The sequence below is a fragment of the Scardinius erythrophthalmus genome (assembly GCF_964197995.2).
Source record: "Scardinius erythrophthalmus genome assembly, chromosome: 7".
In the NCBI taxonomy this organism is placed as follows: domain Eukaryota; kingdom Metazoa; phylum Chordata; class Actinopteri; order Cypriniformes; family Leuciscidae; genus Scardinius; species Scardinius erythrophthalmus.
The window spans coordinates 28,358,236-28,374,087 of record NC_138227.1 but is presented as its reverse complement, the minus strand read 5'-3'; the positions used below and the strand labels follow the sequence as shown (position 1 = coordinate 28,374,087).

The following is a 15,852-nucleotide window of genomic DNA, read 5'->3' as shown; positions in this document are numbered from 1 at the left end:
CGTCGGTCACTAGCCACTGTTTTTCCTGAGCTTAATCATTGTTTTATTTGTTTTATTTTTGTGTGCATGTGTGCATCCTGAGGAGCGGCTACCACCAGTGATGACCTGGATTTAGTTGGGCTTAAGTCATTCTAACATTCGGCCTATGGGCATTGTGCAATATTTCACTTGGAAACAGTATCCATTTTGTAATGTAATGTTCACTAGTGAAGTGTGAAATGCTGTGTTGTGTATGTCTGTATGGTAGTATTGGTTTGGAGTGTTTCTTGCAGTGCTTGAGTGTTTTGTGAGCAGTACTTATTTATTAGACTTTATGCACTGTAGATTTGATATTGTTAGACTTTATACCTTGTATGCATGCACTATGATGCTTTAACTCACTGTGATCTATTTATTGTAAAATTGCTTACTGCTACCTAGAGGGAATATTTGTCCATTTTTACTGCCAATTATCATATTGATTGTTTAATAAATTTATAATTGAGTACATCAGTCCCATGTCCTTTCCTTCAATGGATACCACCTGCCTCAATATCTAAGAAGGGAGCGTGGGTTTTTGGGGTTTCTAGTTTATTTACACAAATTTCGGTGTGAGCGCCCCCTAGGGGTTACATTTGGCGTAGTCGGCAGGGTAATGGGACTGGTGTAATATCTGTGAATTTTGTTTATGTACTTTTTTTTTGTGTGTTTTTTTGTTAATAACCAAGGTTATATTGATTACAGGAAAAACAGTGGCTGAGGAGAGATCCGGGACGACGACACTATAAGCAATAAGTGGGTTGCGTTTAACATTTAACTGTCTCTTCATTAAACTGTCTGTTTTTCTATTCTGCCCAAATATCATAGGTCATGGAGTAATGGGTTGAAGAGGTTCGTAAATGTTTACAGGCTAGACATATGTCCCTTAGTGAACAGGCATATTTTGTATATGAACTTCTTGATAGGGAGGTTAAATTGGAGATTAATCTTCGTCCAGCGACTGATAGGGCTGACCCCGAGAGAATCTTTTTAAAATTAATGGAGACTTTTGACTGTGCACACTCTTACATTGACGCCCACCCGAGGTTCACCCCTTGCCTGGAGGGACAGATTAGTTATGTCCCCACTGTGGCTGTTGATCAGCCGCCTCCAACATTGGTGCACCAGGAACAGACCTGGCAGGATTCGGCTGTGGAATATGCTCCAGCAGCTGAAGCGCCAATGCCAATATCTGAGCGAGAGTTTGTGCCAAGGCAGACCAATAGAACAACAGCCGGTTATCATTCAAACCCTTTTAACCTCCCGTGTACATTAACTGAACAATCACCTGAAGACGAGCATGGGGAAGCTCATTCAATCGTTTGCTCCCACAATGTTGTTTTTAGGCCCTGGTTGTAGTACTTGCCATCTGTCACCGAGACGGTGACATTTTAGGGGCGGTAAATGTAGCGGGTCAGGTGGTGAGTTTGGGAAGTGTACCTTTACGGTTTGCTGATTATTGGGATCAGGTGGCGTAAGTGACGTGTCCTTTTAAATGTGGGGAGATATGAACAGAAAAATGGTGCGGTAGGAGTGAAGAGTGAGTCTCTTGGTGTATCGGTTGTGCGACGGGGAGAACGTGAGTCTTTTTGGGAGGTTATGTCTATTTGTTGGTAGTATTGAACCGCTCATCACGGCTCTTTGCTTGTAGCTCGGTTGGGCGTCCGCGGTTATGGTGTCCAGTAAATGGTACCAGCGGTGACGAGCTTACAGAAACTTGCTTTCATATAGCGAGTAGTAATCCTACATAGGTCTTGCAGTAACGTAAGTAACGCAAGTCTTTTGGAAGTCCATGCCTATGTGTTTTTAAATTCATTGAACCGTTCAACACGGCTCATTGTGTGTTTGTTTGTAGCTCGGTCTGGCGTCTGCGGTTAATGGTGTCCAGTAAATGGTACCAGCAGTGACGAGCTTACAGAAACTTGCTTTCATATAGCGAGTGGTGATCCTATAAGAGTTGCAGTAATGTAAGTTCACTGACTCTGTTCCTTTTAGATAGTGTATAATGTGTAGCGCTGATTATTCTCTTGTTAATTTTACCTATGAATAGAAACAACACTGATGTGAGTGTGCACAGTTATTAGTCATCCACACCACTTAATCGTATTGCTACGGGGCATACGGCGTTGATTTAAAGAAAAACGTAAGTTTGATCCTTGTCCTGTTTTAATTTTCCAATTATAGATTGGTTATTGTTTTAAATTGTCATAGCATCATAAACCACTTATGCTTGTGATTTACAGGAGGATTGCCTACGTCGGTCACTAGCCACTGTTTTTCCTGAGCTTAATCATTGTTTTATTTGTTTTATTTTTGTGTGCATGTGTGCATCCTGAGGAGCGGCTACCACCAGTGATGACCTGGATTTAGTTGGGCTTAAGTCATTCTAACATTCGGCCTATGGGCATTGTGCAATATTTCACTTGGAAACAGTATCCATTTTGTAATGTAATGTTCACTAGTGAAGTGTGAAATGCTGTGTTGTGTATGTCTGTATGGTAGTATTGGTTTGGAGTGTTTCTTGCAGTGCTTGAGTGTTTTGTGAGCAGTACTTATTTATTAGACTTTATGCACTGTAGATTTGATATTGTTAGACTTTATACCTTGTATGCATGCACTATGATGCTTTAACTCACTGTGATCTATTTATTGTAAAATTGCTTACTGCTACCTAGAGGGAATATTTGTCCATTTTTACTGCCAATTATCATATTGATTGTTTAATAAATTTATAATTGAGTACATCAGTCCCATGTCCTTTCCTTCAATGGATACCACCTGCCTCAATATCTAAGAAGGGAGCGTGGGTTTTTGGGGTTTCTAGTTTATTTACACAAATTTCGGTGTGAGCGCCCCCTAGGGGTTACATTTATTTATATATATATATATATATATATATATATATATATATATATATATATATATATATATATATATATATATATATATATATATATACTGATTTAAGTTTGTACCTGAGACAAATTGCCAGGCGCTCGGCTGGGCTGATGGACTCCCGGAATGAAGTATCCTCCCTGGTAATTTTTGGGCCAACAGCCTGGAGAATCTCATCAAATTCTTCTCGTGAGACACGAAAGTACTCACGGAAATCTTCCCCGTTTTGGTGTAGACGCATCTCTTGCACTAAACGGTGATACTCTCCGAGATGTTTCCTCCGAGCCAGGTAGTGTTTTACCCACACTGATTTGGAGTATTTCTTTTTGCGTCTCCAGTAAATGAGTGCAACAACAAGAGCCTTTATTCTCCGTGCATTTACCATGGTTGAATGAATGAATGATGAATGAAAACATCAATAATGACCGCCAATAATTTTGGAGGGAAAATGAACACATTAAAAGAAATAATATATATTTATTAAATTCATCATATTTTTAAACTTATTTATGAATAACCATTCCTTTTTTAAAAGTATTAAGTGTTTCGGATCAAGTTTTTAAAAAAAGTATTAATTCTCAACTTGCGCACACTGATTTGATTGGACTACATTGGAATACATCACATCTGGTCGGCCGGTCGCATACGGTCTATTCGCAGAAGTTCAGATATTTCAACGGATCCAAAGCTCAAATCGGATCCGAATTTTCCGCATACGCATATGATCGGAACTCTACGCAGCTCCCGCACGACTCTCCATTGGAAATGAATGACTTCCGGTCCGACGGCTATCGTTTGTCGTGTGTAGTGGAAAGGCGGCTTAAGAGGTAAATAACGGATTTCTCCCGTCTCAGGGGAAAATGAGAGAGTGTTGCACGACCATTCAATAGTATGACTGGGTTTCTAACAATGCAAAGCTTAATGCAAATGGGTGGATTGTCCCTTTAAGTGTTTTTTTTTTATTGCTAAAGTGACCTTTGTATGCCACAGACTGAACAAAATTAACCATTGCTTGGTTATTGGTTGACCTATATTGGTATCATCGAATTGTGTACTTAAATTTAACAGCTGACAGCTACTCAACCTAATTCATTTATGAGACAGTCCAACAGAAGGATGGTCAAAACCAGTGAAATATCAACTCTTAAATTCTTGTCATATATTATTACCATTTCAGTTTCTTTAGGGAATAAATTGTGATAATGTGAGAAATGTTAAAGGTGTCTAAGTAAATTTTGGTTTGACTGTACATTGGCCCCAACATGAAATGAGATATTGGCTTATTTGTGAGTTAGGGCCTATTTTTGTAAATCATTTTAAAGGGTAAGTTCGGTATTTTACACTTAAAGCCCTGTTTACAGATCGTTTCTGATGAAATAGAACGCTTAAGATTAAAATTTGGACACATGCTGCTGTCCCGAGAATTTTAGGTTTCTTTCGCTTTCCCCAAAACCTCTAGAATGGGTGTATAGGTGCACTGGAACAATCCTTCATAAAACACATTAAACTTTCGTTTACAAAGACGTGAAACTCACCGAGTGGTCAGGGGTGTTCACTGATATGCTCACACAAAAATCGCTGCAAAAGTTGCTTTAATAAACTATGATACAAATTAAACATCAAGATGCTATTTACATTTGAGTATTTTTAGTCAACAAAAAACAGCTTGTTACTAAAACAGTGTCAATGGGGGTCAAGTTACACGGGGTCTGCAAATTATATCTCAAAAATGAAAAATAAACAAATACAGTATTAACTTCCAGCTACAGTTCAACTAAATGTTTCACTGTGTCTCACACATTAAACACTATATTAGTACTATATGACTTTTTATGTACATTAATAATGTTTTTTTTATACCTTTACAATGTACACTCTTAGAAAAAAGGTTCAATGGGCTTATGTATAACAGAACTCATAATGGCAAAAAAGTTCTAAGTAAGTTAACATCTAAAATGTTTAATGGGTTATTTCAATGGTGATAAAGTATATTTACAAGTGCCTTAATTCAGTGGTTCTCAACTCCAGTCCTCGGGACCCGCTGCTCTGCACATTTTGTATGTCTCTCTTATCTGACACACTCAGTTCAGTTCATGGAGTCTCTCCTAATGTGCTGATGATCTGGTTCAGGTGTGTTAAATAAGGGAGACAAACAAAATATGCAGAGCAGCGGGTCCCGAGGACTGGAGTTGAGAACCACTGCCTTAATTATTATTTTTTTATTAATTAAAACCAAGTCCATACATTATCCTACATTGGGAACCTCTAAAAGGTATGAAGTGCCTGACAGAACCCTACATAGAACTTTTTTTTCTTATAAGAGAGTAACACCGTGTCTACACCAGACGTAAGTGGCGCAATGATGCAACAAAAGACAATCGAACTCATTATTATTATGTTCTATTTATGACATACTCAAAGCACTTGCAATACTCATAGGAAGGACAAAAGTATTTGCAATGGTTGCTTTATCGTGTCCAGTGTTAACAGCTGCTGTGGCGCGATGTGTCCGGTGTAGAAGCGGTGTAAGCATCATAACAAAATATGTAAATACAGTAGTATGGTCCTACAGTATATGCAAACATGTTTAGGTAGTTAGGCCAGGCTTAAAATGCAACACAGTTTTTTTTTATTATTATTATGTAACAGGATTGCCTGCTCTCAGGATCTCTGACAGAAGATGTTGATGTGAAGTCTACTGTGTTCATTTGGCATGGCATTTTCATCAGATATTTCCATACAAGTTGAGGTCTGCCGTGTTGGTGTAATCATCATCAAAATCATCACCCTTGAAATGAAAGATTTTAAAAACAGAGATTTAGAAGTCAGATTAGACAGGCAATAATAACACATATCAGATATGCACATGCTATGAATCAAAAGTTATGAGATAAAATGTATGATCTACAGGACAAGAAATCAAACACTTAGCAGTTAATATATGTTCACATAATAATAAATTATATACTCACAGAGTAGCATTTGGCCTTACTGCGGTGAATCATGTAAAAAAGAAAGAATTTTAAATAAAAAAAATTTAAAAAAAATGATTAAAGCATGAATCAAACCAATTATTGACAATTGATTTAAGCAACTATGTTTATGTTATGTTATGAATCTATTCAGAGACTGATATTTAGTTCAAATGCTCTGTACCTCTTTGGTGATGGCATACGAGGTTTGTCGAAAGGCTTGTTTCCTGACACTGTACATACATTGTTTGCCCTGTTAGGATTCAAAAACCTCCATCATACTTAAGTAAAAGATAACTTTATATAAATTGACCCTATAGTAAAAGTTGCTCATGACAAAAATACTTAGATAGCCTATATTGAAGTAACTGTCCACAGCACAGGGGAATTATCAGTTCATGCATTCCCTGAAAAATTAACTCATGACTTTGGCATTGCTATCACCATTTAATGATACACTATGTTAAATTCAAATTTATATAAAAAAAAAACCTTGATGATGATATAATTCAAAAAGAAAATCATACTAAACATGCAGATACTTACCTGTTGTCAAAATCCCTGTCAATTTGACGCCCTTGGCCTCTCCTTTAAAATGTAAAAACAGATATTAGATCAGCAGAACATATATTTCCATGTTTAAGTCATTTTTTTCAGGTATGAAAACGCTGGCCTTCATTGCTCTTATCCACGTTTTAGATCTATGGTTCCCTCACTTATTTAATTAACATAACTAGTAGCCTACCATAATATGTGTTTTGATGGCATAACATTAATTCAATTTGTTCATTAAAAACTTTTTATTTTGCTATAGAAAAATAGAAACCAGGCTCAAATAGAAGCCTAATTCTTTGCAAGGACACAAGCAAGATGATGGCCTTAACAGGCTAAAGAAGCAGTGTGTGTGGATACCTTGAAAATCTACTCCAAATAGACCTCCTAAAAGAGGAACAGAAAAATGCAAATGAGAAAATAGTATCTTGTCATATCTTCATTTAGATTAATGCTTGACATGCCACCCACAACTGCACAGAAAGACCGTGTAGACATTAACTGATACAAGCTGCAAAACGGTAGTGAAACTTTTTAATTTAAAAATGAACATTGTGTTAGTGGCTGATGAACATGCTGACGATTCTTCCTCAAAAACAGTGCTGAATATAAATGTAAAAAAAAAAAAAAACAGCAGCTAGGGGACTTTTTCAATAACTAAAGATAAGTAACACTTACAGCTTCTGACTGCTTGAATTTGTACAATTTATGTTAGTTCACAATGCATTAACTATTGTTAACAAATACAATATTTTTTAATAATGTATTAAATGTTGAAATTAATATTAACTTAGTATTAGATAATTCAATTAAAAAGATGAATAAATGCTGTAGAAGTATTGTTCATACTTAGTTCATGTTAAATAAGGTAGTTAACTAATGTTAACTAATGAACCTTATTGTAAATTGTTACCAACTGATCATGTGTAAAATAGCACTGCAGTCTTTACTGTATACATTAAATACAGATTAATCATTATTAAAGCTAAAAAATATTATTCAGTCAAGAGCAGTGTGTGATTTTCCCTTTTTTTGTTTGTTGGACTGATGACAGACTTCAGCTTGTTTACACTGCTTTAAGACATGAAGCGAATCTGACATCCAATTTTCTCCCAACTCTTTAGTCATTTAAAAAAAAATGGGCATTTTGACATAATTTTGCGTGTTTTAGTCGGTTCAGCAGCAATACTACACAAAAGGGAATTAAAATCTGTACTGGTGCACTGAGAAGCATGTATGTTGTTTACAGAGAGCTGCATCACAGACCAGTACTGAATTGAGTTATCTTTTGCATCTTATTATGCTCGAATGGTTTAAAAGCACTTGAATGAATGAGAGTGTGATCATATACTGTAACGCTAGCAAAAGCATGCCAAAAAATAAATAAAAAAATAAAAAAATGGATGCTGCATTAATTGCATTAAATAGGCTATTTTGAATGTGTCAAACAGAAGAAAAAATAATAATAGCAATAATTAACACATTAACTAATATATAATGTAGTATTAGATTGTATAAACAGATCTGTGTCCTTTCATCAACAGGAAACATCTTTAAACACATTGTACTTCCCCTCTCTACCCCAGTCAGATCCAAAAATAACACATAAGCACCATACAATTTGACTCTTTGCCTGATCTCTAACTCTTTTTATAAGACACAAATAATTTAGTAATTTTTTTCGGTAAAAAGTGTATTAAATACTCAAAGAATATATATATATATATATATATATATATATATATATATATATATATATATATATATATATATATATATATATATATATATATATTCTTATATATAACCTACCTGCTATGAGTTCAGTAAGGTCAAGGTAAAGAGTTTAATGTTTTTTGTTGTTGTTGTAAAACTGATCTGAGTTTTTTAGGAGCTTTCCCTTACTGTAACTAGGGCCATTATTTACTACCAATAGCAAAAAAAAAAAAAATCCACTGCATACCATATACCATATTTGCATACCATATAACGTATTTGTCAATATTCATAATGAATATTTGACAAATTATCTGACAGTGCTGATCTCTACTGAGAAACAGGGAGAAATTGTGAGAAATGTACAACATAAACAAACTTTGATGTTGGCTTGAAAAAGCCATATAAAAGTTTTAAAGTTTGATAAGCCTTAAATTCAGTGAAGTGGAAAGAGAAACATTGAAAGACATTGTTAGCATGAATTAAGATGTTTTAACAAATTGTTAGCATGAATAGGCATGTTTTGCTGCCATTTTTAACAGGTTGCTAGCATGAATTAGAATGTTGCTAGCATGTTTAGCATGAATTAGCATGTTGCTCCCATTAATTAACATGTTGGTAGTCTGAATTAGCATGTTGTTAACATGAATTGGCATTTTGCTTGCATGATTTAACATGTTGCTAGCATGAAATAACATGTTGGTAGTGTGAATTAGCATGCTATTAGCATGAATTAACATGTTTTGCTAATATGAATTAGCAGATTTTAACACGATGATAATGTTTCAACATGTTGTTAGCATGAATTAGCATGTTGATAAAAATATATAGCATTTTGTTAACAGGAATAAGCATTTTGTTGGCATAAATTAACATGTTGCTAGAATGAATTAGCATGTTGTTGGCGTGAATTAGCATATTGCTAGCAAAAATCTGCATGTTGCAAGCATGTTCTGAGCTAGTTGCTAGGCTTTGCTAGTGATTGATACGTAGTAGATAAAGCTTAAATACTCCAGTTATTGTATTACATTTTTGACACCCTCAATGAATGTCTATACGGGCTTTTTATGATTTTTATTCTTCATTTTTAGGAAAACCATAAGTCGGGTCAATTTGAAAAGATACAGTAACCCAAGTCAGAAAAGTCTGAAGGTCTGACCTGTACTTGGAGGCTGTAGAGTTAAAGCTCTAGGAGAACATACAGTCAAAATGTCTATTTATTGTCGTAGTATAAATTATGGATTACAGATAGTATCCAACCCCACACCTCAAATTCCTACTGAATAACTCAGTCTCTATTCATAAAACCAACTCTACACCATAACTATAATCCAAATCAAATCACAGATTCAGTAGATGATTTTCACTAGAGGACATTAGAAGCTGTTGTGTACTTGCCTCTGCTCTCTGCCACCAGGACCACTGCTGCCTTCACCTGAACGAAACCTGGTGATCACACACACACGCACACACACGCACACAAAGTCAAGGATTTAATTGAGATCAAGTTCATTCATAACTGATGGAGGTTGATGAATTATCCAATGCAGATGTTAAAAATAGATTTGAAAGTATACTAATTACCTGCGAGACATTCTTGATAGTCGATTCCATATTCTAAAAAAAACATTTAAAACTTAAGATTATCATCTTTAGTATAACAATTATGATGACTTTTTAATTTCAGTTACATTGTTTGGGTTATTATTGTTATATTTGAACATATTCTAATTAGTAAGTGTATTATTAGATTGGAAACAGATCTGTGTGCTTTTATCAGCAGGAAGCATCTTTAAACACAATGTACTTCCCCTCTCCAACCCAGTCAGATCAGACATAGAGTTTAACCTCTCTTTATTTTTCATAACAGAAAAAGAAAAAGAAAGCTAAAATATTAATACGGAGTAGTCCAGTATTTTGTAGAGGGGGGTGAAATTGTGAAAATGACCATTTTCACCTGAGATTTGGAGCCAAGTTGAAGGGGGGTAGAAATGACTTTAGAAAAATTGAGCATTATTTTATTTTTACCAGGAGATTAGTAGTCTATTAGTAAAATCTGTTGACTTTAGCAATCTTTGCTGCATTATAGGCCAATGGCGACAGGTCAAAAATGTGAAAAGGCACTTCTTGTGTTTTTTTTTTCACCAAAGTCTGCATACCTGTTACTCAAGACGTATTAAATATATCTTAATACCCTTTTAGATTTTGGTTCTTAAACTTTTCTTTTGGTATATTAATCCTTGATGCCCTATATGCTTAATTTCCCGAGATCTAGGGATTTCAATGTGGCTCCATGAGTAATTTGTTAAATTTCCAGGGGTCAAAAACCAAATATGAGTCACTTTTCATACAGCTGATAAATATTTCTTCTAAAGTGAAATGACTGAAAAGAACAAATAATGTTAAAACTAGAAATGTATCTTGTTTCCCTTTGTCGAACATTCCTGTCTGACTACTATATTGTTTTTCCTTTGACTTACTTGTCTGTAAGTCAAGAAGTATTAAAGATATCTTAATACCATTTAAGATACTGGCTATTAATAAACTTCTCTTTTGGTATTTTAATCTTAAAGGGCCTATATGGTTCAGTCCCAGAGATATGGGGATCTCCGTGTGACTATGTTCACATTGTTGAATTTTACTTATTCTCAAAGGTTGAAAACCAACTGAGGGTCACTTTGCATGTAGCTAATAATTATTGTATTTTAAGATACAAAAAACATTGAAAGTATCGAATATACTAGTTATATGCATTTCATTTCTGAACGGTGACGTATACGTTCACTTAAAGGTGCTGTATGTAGTTTTTAGCGGCCTCTAGCGGTGATGTTTCAGATTGCAACCAATAAGTTTACAAGCGCGTGCTCTTACGCGTGCTCGAATTTATGAGCGAGCACTGTGGGTACCGGCCAGACTGAGACGCAACCGGACGTAACACACAAAGCATCCCACAACATGCTGGAAACTCAGGTAAACTCCCACTGCAATGTTAAAATAATAGGCTACTTTTATCAGCTTGACGTTGAACTAATGCTCCATGATAAGTACCATGATAAGTATGGAACCCTATCAACCGTGCCGAATTTTGCCACTGCAAGCACCACTTCACATTTTCTTCAGGAAATGTACATTCTAGGTTTGTAGATAAGGTTTCTCCATTATTCAAATGCCCTGCCGATGTTGATCCGTGTTTTTTACCCGAAGTTCATCCGATTCACGTCTGGCCTTACGAGCTTCAGCAGAAAAAAAACTTTTTTTTTTAGTTTTTTATCAATATGTGGAGTTTGTGTTGGAGTCTGTGTTTTGCTGGGCGCAGGTAGTTTCTTAGTTTTATCAGACATGTCATAAGTTGCATAAGTCATAAGTTACAACCCCTTCACACACAGGCAATAAAAAAAGGATTCGTTTTGGTAGAAAATCTACATACAGCACCTTTAAGACATTACCAGCAATGTTTACTAGGATACTCGCCAAGACTGGCGTTTTTACATAACTTTGTGTGAATTCATCAGTTCAAGTTTGAATGAGAATTCAATGCAGTATTCATGGCTTTCTGGGCACTCACTTCAGATGTTTCAACTGGGGAATTTCAGAGACGTTGGGAAAAAAAGCATTTTATGCATTGTGTATAAAGGTTCATCTTCATGTCCTTGAAATTGTAAAGGAGTCTAAATGGACAGAGTTTTTTGGACCAGACTCTTCCCCAAAAGGTAACTGTAAGACCTTGTACAAACCTCCCATTGAAAAAAGGTCTGGAGACCTGCAATGGCGAGTTGTACATGGCATCAAAGCTACAAACAGATTCAGAGCACATTTTGATCCACTAGTAGGGATGGGATGTCCTTTCTGTGAACAACAGGAGACAGTTTTTCATTTGTTTCTCAATTGTAGTAGGTTGATGCCTCTTTTTGACCTTATTAGTGGGTGGTGCCAGAGGTTAGGTTTTTACATCTGAATTGTTTATTTATGGACCTAAATATATGAAGTAAGAGGGAGTATAATAAGAGGGAGATTTATCATATACTCAATTTCATTTTCGGACAGGAAAAGTTAGCTGTTTGGCTGTCTCATAAAAGCAAATTAAGTTGTATGGGACGAACAAATGTGGTACTGATTTATGAGGGCTTGATGAAGTCTATATATATATATGCCACAAGTTTTTCAGCTTTTGAGAGTACACTATTATAGATAACTCAAAGTCCACAAACTTAAAGCCACAAATTGTAAAATCAGTCACTATTAATGTTCTGAGGTAAAATTGCTGTTAATACTCACCCATTGTCGTTTCTGGATTGGAGATCTGCAATGCGCTTTCTGGGAAAGATTTTAGTGATTTAAAACAAATTATTACTGAAAGATACCAGAATGTCTTAATGCAGTGTTTCTCAGCCCTCCAATGTCTTCACTCAACTACCAAATTAAAACACATGAGTCAACTCATCAGCATCTTAGCGTGTTAAACATCTAGGGAGACATCTAAATCATTCTGGCATGTGGGTCCCGAGGACTGGAGTTGAGTAATACTGTCATAATGCATTCTCAAATGCTCACAAATAAGTGCAGGGTTTTAAAAGAATAAGAAAAAGTCCTGCAACATTTATTTATTTTTTTTTCTGGGTGCATAGATTCAGTTTACAAAACATGAAAAATCAAAATTCAAACAAATTCAAAATTAGTATTTTACTGAAGACTCACAGACAGTGACAACAGAATACTAAAAAACACTAACAAAAAAGTGACTGTACAAAAAGCAAAGCAAAAAACAAAACTTTCAGTTCGTCTTTGAATATCTTCAGTGCTTATATCTTAGGCTACGTTTACACGTAGGTGGCTATTTTCATAAACGGATATTTCACCCCTCTTCGTTTTCAAAAATAACATCGTGCACACGAACCTGTGTATATGCTGTCAAGAGCATGCCAAAACTGTAGGTGGCAGTGTAACGAGAAGCTCAAGCCCACCTTAGCCAATCAGAATCCCGAAAATAGTCACATTCTGTGACGTCGCTACCTAAAACTCCGGTTTTCTCTGTTTACATGCAAACGTGCAAACGAAGATTTTCAAAATCTCCACTCTGGCCGGAGTTTTTAGAAAGAATCGGTTTCATTGGCGAATCCTCCGTTTGCGTGTAAACGAAGGGCGCAAACGAAGGGAAATGTCTCCGTTTTTCAAAATAACCATGTACGTGTAAACGGGGCCTTAAAAAACATTAGAAAACTGCTTATTTTGTCACTTATGAAGATCTTCAGTAAAATTCTACTTTTCAATGTATCTTGAACTTTGAATTTGTTTGGTGTGCGGTTTCCTTTGTGTGTGTGTGTGTGTGTGTGTGTGTGTGTGTGTGTGTGTGTGTGTGTGTGTGTGTGTGTGTGTGTGTGTGTGTGTGTGTGTGTGCGTGTTAAAATAAACCAATTATACATAAAATTAAAAGTAATTTACACAAATATCAAATGTTTTTAGGAATGCATTTCTTATTATTAGTCAATGATCTTATGCTTAATTCAGACCCAGACTCACTTGTATCTCTTGATAACGAAGAAACACAGTAATCCAACCAAAAGAGCAGCTCCAAGACCAGAGATGGTTGGTATGAGAATGTGGTTGAGAGTTGCTTGTTCTGGTAAAAAAACAAATCACTTAATTACTAAAAATTATCACGTATAACAATATATACACAGTATAGTCTTATTGTTATACCTTTCACAAAGATTTGGTGAGTGGCTTGCATTTCACCCTCAACACTCCCGTGGTACTTGACTGTGCATGTGACAGAGGAGTGATCATCCTCTTTTGTTGGGGTGAAGGTAAGGATTGACTCTACTTCCCAATTTCCATGACCAATGTTCTTGTAGATCATGATGGGTTTTCCAGGTTGGCTCCAACTGAGAGTGGGCTGATGGGACGGACAGGTGTGACGGACGGAGCATTTGAAGGTTGCAGGTTGACCCTCTTCTACAGACGTCTCAGCCAGCAACTCTGGTTTTGATGCTTTCTCTGTACATATATTTTGAATGACAGAACACATATTTCCCATAGTAAAAACTAGCTTATTTACTAATTATTTTGTCACAAAAACATCATTTGGAATCTTTCCATTTTTTGTTGTTGTTGTTGTTGTATGTTTTCTTGTTTTGTATCCTATTGTAAATTACAGGTTGACAGCTCAAATACACACTTACCAATCATTTTAATTGTCACACAGTTATCCACAAAGGAGAACTTGTCTATTTTAGATGTCTCTAATTCCACCCTGAAACAATACGGGCCGTTGTCATGGTTTTTGACATCATCAATCTCCAAGGAGCAGTTTAATTCACCCAGTGAACCAATCAGTCTTGTACGACCCTTGAAATTGTCTAGAACCCTTGTTTGATCATTGTGATAGATGTACTCCTCCCATTTGTCCTTCATGTGCCACATGCCTTTAATACGACTGGAGGGCTGTTCTTGAGCAGGGTATTTGAATGTACAGGGCAACACGACACAAGATGAGACCAGAGCATCCATTTTAGACTCTACCTCCACCTTCCAAACATCACCAAACACGACAGCACAAAGAACTGCAAAATATTAACAAAAAAGTGAAAGTTAATAAACTTTTTTTTTTAATTAAACAATTAAATTATATATATATATATATATATATATATATATATATATATATATATATATATATATATATATATTTATAATCTCACAAATTAAATTTAATCATTTATTTATAATGTATGGAAAAATGTCATACCCTGAAGCCAGCAGAGAAGAACCCGTGCCCGTACACCCATGCTGGACTGGACTGACGAGGAAAAACATAGCAATTGATCAAAAAATGTTACTGCATACAACAATCTTTATCTAAGGCACTGGATAGGCTTCAATTATAGTGTTCATTATATATATATATATATATATATATATATTATCAACCTGATAGTTCTCAGGAGATAAAAATGTATAATTAATTGATCATATTTATGCAAGTAGAATCCGAAGACAAGGTTGTTGGACAATGATATTTGTTAATAAAGGAATAACAAATTGAATCAATGATTACTTGAAGAAAATGCAAAGGCTTCAATATGAAATTCAGAGAGTCAAGCAGAAGAGAACGATGCACAAGTCTAATATTTTTCTAATCATGACATTTTCCTGTGCTTACTAGTTCACAATCACAAGCAACAGTGGATAAACTGAAAAAAAGTTAAGATAGATGGGCCTCGCTTAGGTGGGGAAGCAAGGTTTTTTTTTTTTTTTTTTTTTTTTATTGAGGTTAATACGACCTGTTTTTAGTTCTCTATACTATAAGAGCAAAATGACCTTTACATCTGCAAAATAAAAATAAAATTAAAAATAATATTGTGCTACATATGCATCTAATATGAATCATACAGATAAAACATCTTGCAATGATCAGTCAAATATGAAATAAATAATAATGGAAATTAACTTACATATTGACAGAATAACATATTAAATATATGAAGTAATACAAGGCAATAACTCTTTTTATGTATATTTGGAATTTTCTCATTCATCACGTAAAATTTCATATACACAGGCATTTGTTTTTAGATCGAAATATTATCACCATGCTTCTAATCATGATGATTTATCGATGATAATATGTATATATAAAAAGAAAGGGAGCCTACCTTATTTTTCAGTGTGTGACTGGTGTGCCTTTACTGACTGAAAGACT

At 35.3% G+C, this 15,852-nt stretch overlaps 1 protein-coding gene across 1 annotated transcript; it reads right to left on the bottom strand.

Annotated features, from left to right (window-relative positions):
- Window positions 1-4,490: 4,490 nt before the first annotated feature.
- Window positions 4,491-15,852, bottom strand: LOC308693060 (sialic acid-binding Ig-like lectin 14). The gene is made up of 9 exons (XM_081369768.1): window positions 15,806-15,852; window positions 14,899-14,949; window positions 14,333-14,713; window positions 13,851-14,147; window positions 13,671-13,770; window positions 12,429-12,467; window positions 9,738-9,770; window positions 9,165-9,599; window positions 4,491-4,935 (listed from the first exon to the last, which is right to left on the bottom strand). The coding sequence occupies exons 2-8, from the start codon at window positions 14,936-14,938 to the stop codon at window positions 9,530-9,532; spliced, it is 960 nt and encodes a 319-aa protein (XP_081225894.1). The 5' UTR covers window positions 14,939-14,949; window positions 15,806-15,852; the 3' UTR covers window positions 4,491-4,935; window positions 9,165-9,529.